The sequence below is a fragment of the Sarcophilus harrisii genome, chromosome X (assembly GCF_902635505.1).
Source record: "Sarcophilus harrisii chromosome X, mSarHar1.11, whole genome shotgun sequence".
Taxonomy (NCBI): Eukaryota; Metazoa; Chordata; class Mammalia; order Dasyuromorphia; family Dasyuridae; genus Sarcophilus; species Sarcophilus harrisii.
Window position 1 is genome coordinate 115,417 of NC_045432.1, and position 3,938 is coordinate 119,354.

At 54.1% G+C, this 3,938-nt stretch overlaps 1 protein-coding gene across 1 annotated transcript; it reads left to right on the forward strand.

Moving 5' to 3' along the window:
- Nucleotides 1-803: 803 nt before the first annotated feature.
- Nucleotides 804-3,374, forward strand: LOC116420205 (diphosphoinositol polyphosphate phosphohydrolase 3-beta-like). Its single transcript, XM_031944510.1, has one exon. The coding sequence runs from the start codon at nucleotides 1,177-1,179 to the stop codon at nucleotides 1,741-1,743; it is 567 nt and encodes a 188-aa protein (XP_031800370.1). The 5' UTR covers nucleotides 804-1,176; the 3' UTR covers nucleotides 1,744-3,374.
- The last annotated feature ends 564 nt before the right edge of the window (nucleotides 3,375-3,938 follow it).

A 3,938-nucleotide genomic window follows, 5' to 3' on the forward strand; every position in this document is an offset into this window, starting at 1 on the left:
TATCGTGTGTATGTGTACACGCGTGTCTACACGTGTGTGCGCTTGTGGGGGTGTCGGTCTTGGTGTGCGCACGTGTGTGCAGATGTGTGTGCGCTTTTGTGTGTGCCCGCGCATGTGCGTGTGTGCGCACGTCTGTGTGTGCACTGGTATGGGTGCGCGCGCGTGTGCCCGCGTGTGTGCGTTGGTGCGCGCGCGCGTGTGTGCAGGCATGCATTAGGACATGTGGAGGGACAGTGCAAGCCTTGCCGCTCAGCAGCCGCAGCAGTGTGGGAGCAGCCCGGCCCGCGGTAGGGGCTCGGAGGGGTGCCGGTGAGTGGCCACAGGGACCGTCCGCACGCCACTGCGGTGCGGGGCTGGGGGAGGGGGCGCGGACGGGGGGCGGGGGGGGGAGGAACAAGGGAGGCACGCGCTGCTATCTGCGCTGCCCCGTGTCTCCAAGAGCCCGCCTCTCTTCCCCCCCCCCCTCCCGCCGCCGCCTCCACAGGAGTATCGCGGTCAGTTCCGGCCGCCCCCATTTGGCAAGGACAGCGGGGGCGCGGTGTACCCAACCCCTCGCCTCTTCCTGTCCTCCTCCCTTCCTCCCGCTCTGCGTTTGGCTCCCGGAGCATCCTCCCCCTCGCCTGCCCATCCTCCTCCACCCCTCCTTCCCCGTTTTATACCCGTCCTCCTCGCCCTGGGCTCTGGTTGGTGGTAGGTCGCTCGTGCGTCGGCACCTCTCCCTTTTTCTCCAAGCTCCTGAGTGGCGGCGGCGGCAGTAGCAGCGGTGACAGCAGCGGCTGTGGCAGAGATAGCGGCGGCGGCAGAGACCGCGGCGGCGGCGGCAGAGACCGCGGCAGCAGAGACCGCGGCAAGAGAGATCGCCTAGGCGGCGACGACGGCGGCGGAGGAGGAGGCACAGACGCTCGAGGCGTAGTAGCATCCCGGGCGGTTCCGAAGGAGGCGGGGGCGGAGGCAGCCTGTCCCAGAGCCCGCGCCAGCCGCATCCCAGTCTATCCGGGCAGCGGCGTCCTCTCGCCCCAGAGGCTGCAGCATCAGCATCCGACACCGAGGCGGCCGGACCGAGACTCCGGCACCCCCAGCAGCCGCATCCGCAGCGGCGGCCTCACCATCAGCGACTCCAGCCTCCGCCCCAGGTCCAGCCTCGCGTGCGCTAGTCCGGGAACGGCAGAAGGCAAGATGAAGCTGAAGCCCGATCAGACCCGAACCTATGACCTGGAAGGCTTCAAGCAGCGCGCGGCTTGTCTGTGCTTCCGTGGCGAGCAAGAGGATGAGGTGTTGCTGGTGAGCAGCAGCGGGCACCCAGACCAGTGGATCGTGCCCGGAGGGGGCATGGAGCCCGAGGAGGAGCCGGGCGCCGCGGCAGTGCGCGAGGTCTACGAGGAGGCCGGGGTCCGAGGCAAGCTGGGCCGCCTGCTGGGCCTGTTCGAGAACCTGGAGCGCAAGCACCGCACCCACGTCTACGTGCTCGCCGTTACCGAAATCCTGGAGGACTGGGAAGATTCGGTGAACATCGGCCGCAAGCGCCAGTGGTTCAAGGTGGAGGATGCCATCAAGGTGCTGCAGGGCCACAAACCCGTGCAGGCCGAGTACCTGGAGAAGTGGAAGTCGGCCAGCTCCCCGAGCGGCAGCAGCCCCGCCGGAGGCGGCACGCCGGCGGCCGCCGGTTCCGAGGGCTCCGAGGGCCCCGACGGCGACAGCGCCGGGCAACCTGCGGCAGAGCCCGCCTCGGGTTCCGGCAGATAAAAAGTGTTCCAGGTCATCCTGAAAAGAAGAGGGGGAGAGCACGGGGAAGGGGGGGTGGGGGAGGGGGGGGGTAAAAGCTGCGGCCCGCTAACGGCGGCGGTGGGGGAGGGTGGGGGGAGTGGGGAGGGGGGGGGTCTGGTCTGCGTTCACCTGCTAGCGTCTGGAAACTCGATGGCAACCCTTCTGCGTTGTGTATTCCCTTTGCCCGCTTTGCGGATGCTTTGAAATATCGCCCTTGGTCTGTACCAGTGTAAAATACTTCATTCAGTAAAACCAAAGCCGTAAGGGATTTTTCAAAAGATGCCTTAACTGCGTGCCTACCCTGCCCCTCCCACCCTTGGCCCCCCCGAGTCCCCCTCCTCTTCCTCCCTTCTCTTCCTTCTCCCCTTCCCCCACCTCCTCAATCACTCTTTTTCCTTCAAATCAGCCTTCACCTTCTTCTATTCCATATTCTGATGGTCTATCTTGGTCGGTTTCCCCCATACCAGTTTGGTTTCAATGTGGTTTTTTGGTGGGTATTGGGTGTTTTGGAAGGAAGTCAATGGGAGGAATGACTTGAATATTTGATACTTTCCTAAATACTTCATTATAATCCGGCCCACCTAAAGCAAGCTTTCTGAAATGCAGATTTCCATTTCTCAATCTACATATTTCAAAACGGAAAAAAAAAATACAAAAGGCAGTACAGCTCGAGTGTTTCAAACAAGTCATACCCCTCCCCACAACTTCCTACATTGAGAAAATCACCATCATTTCTCTGTCATATATTGCTAATGGTAAATGCACAGATGTGGCGTTTCTTTTTCCCCTTTTCATAAGATTTGCAGTTCTACCCATTTATAAATTCTTGGTGATCCCCCCCCAAAAAAAAAGTGTTTGGCCACTGTTTATGTCGTACCCAGATACCCTCTTGATCTGATTGCTTTGACAGAATGTTGTTGTATAGATGATTTGAGATTCTTGTTGTGAAAATGATATTGTCGTTTGGCAGGTTATCTGGATCCCTTGTTTTGGTTCCCCTGATTTTCTAGCCTGCCTACAAGTAGCCAACAGAGATTGAATTTTGTATGTCCAGGTGTAATATATGATGACTGCACTGTATGTGGGTGTGGGTGGGAAAGGGGAGGGGGGCTGGATATTGTTCTGCAAGCATTGAAACGTTATGCACCTCTCCAATTGCTGATCAACCCCACAGTATAGCCCTATTGAGGATCTCTGATACATGGGCTATGGTGTCCAGTGAAGATTGCGATGGGACATTTGATCCTACCCCAGAACTCTGAGACTATAAATTGGCATTTGACATTAAGTTCTTCATATAATTGACTTTCCTTGGAAACCATTTAAAATGTCTAAAGACTCCCGGCTTCAATTCAAGACCTCTTCTGGAACTTTATTCCTCCTTTTCCTGATCAGAATCAAAGTTGGACTTTTCACATTTCAAAGAAGAAAAAGAAGTTGAAGATCATTCTGTATACAACATTCAAACAATTTGCAAATGTCCTGGAGTGTAAAATGGAAATTCAATGTAATTCAAACCATTTTTGTTATTCAATATACAAATCATTACCCAACTTTGAAAACACCGTTGTGTAAAATGCTGATAGAAATTAAAAGTTGTGCTGTTCCAATTTGGAAGTGTTATTCCTATAGCTGAAACTGGTATCTTGCACTTATACTGAGTATAAGTTAGAGTCCACATGAAAATTGGGTGGGGGAAATGCCTAAAACAAAAATGAATGAAAAAAAGGGGGGGAAGCACCTTTTAATCTCTCTCCCCTGCCCCAGCTATTGAGAGGGAACTTCATATTCCAAATTATGTCAGCTACGCAAGCTATATGACTACCCCCCAGCTTCACTGGACAGGAAATCAAACATCCTAGCCTTTTTCTCCCCCTTAATTAAGGCTTTTAAATCCCATAGGTTATCTTTTCTACTCTAAAAATTCTCATGAGCTCAAGATTTCCCAGCTGCACTGGTTCTTTTAAAAACGTTCTTAGAATTACACACAACCCAAGGAAACTGTATTCTAGTTTTATGGATTTCTTGTCCATACATACACTCAACAATTGTGACACTCATACACAACATTCTTAGAGATAATAACCATGATCTTAGTTTGTCCTATCCAAATGATAAGGAATGAATTTTGGGAGGGGGCACGTATGATTTGTGATTCCACTGATTTGGGGAAC

Coding starts and splice junctions, on each gene's coding strand:
- LOC116420205 (XM_031944510.1), top strand. CDS start 1,177: ATGAAGCTGAAGCCCGATCAGACCCGAACCTATGACCTGGAAGGCTTC.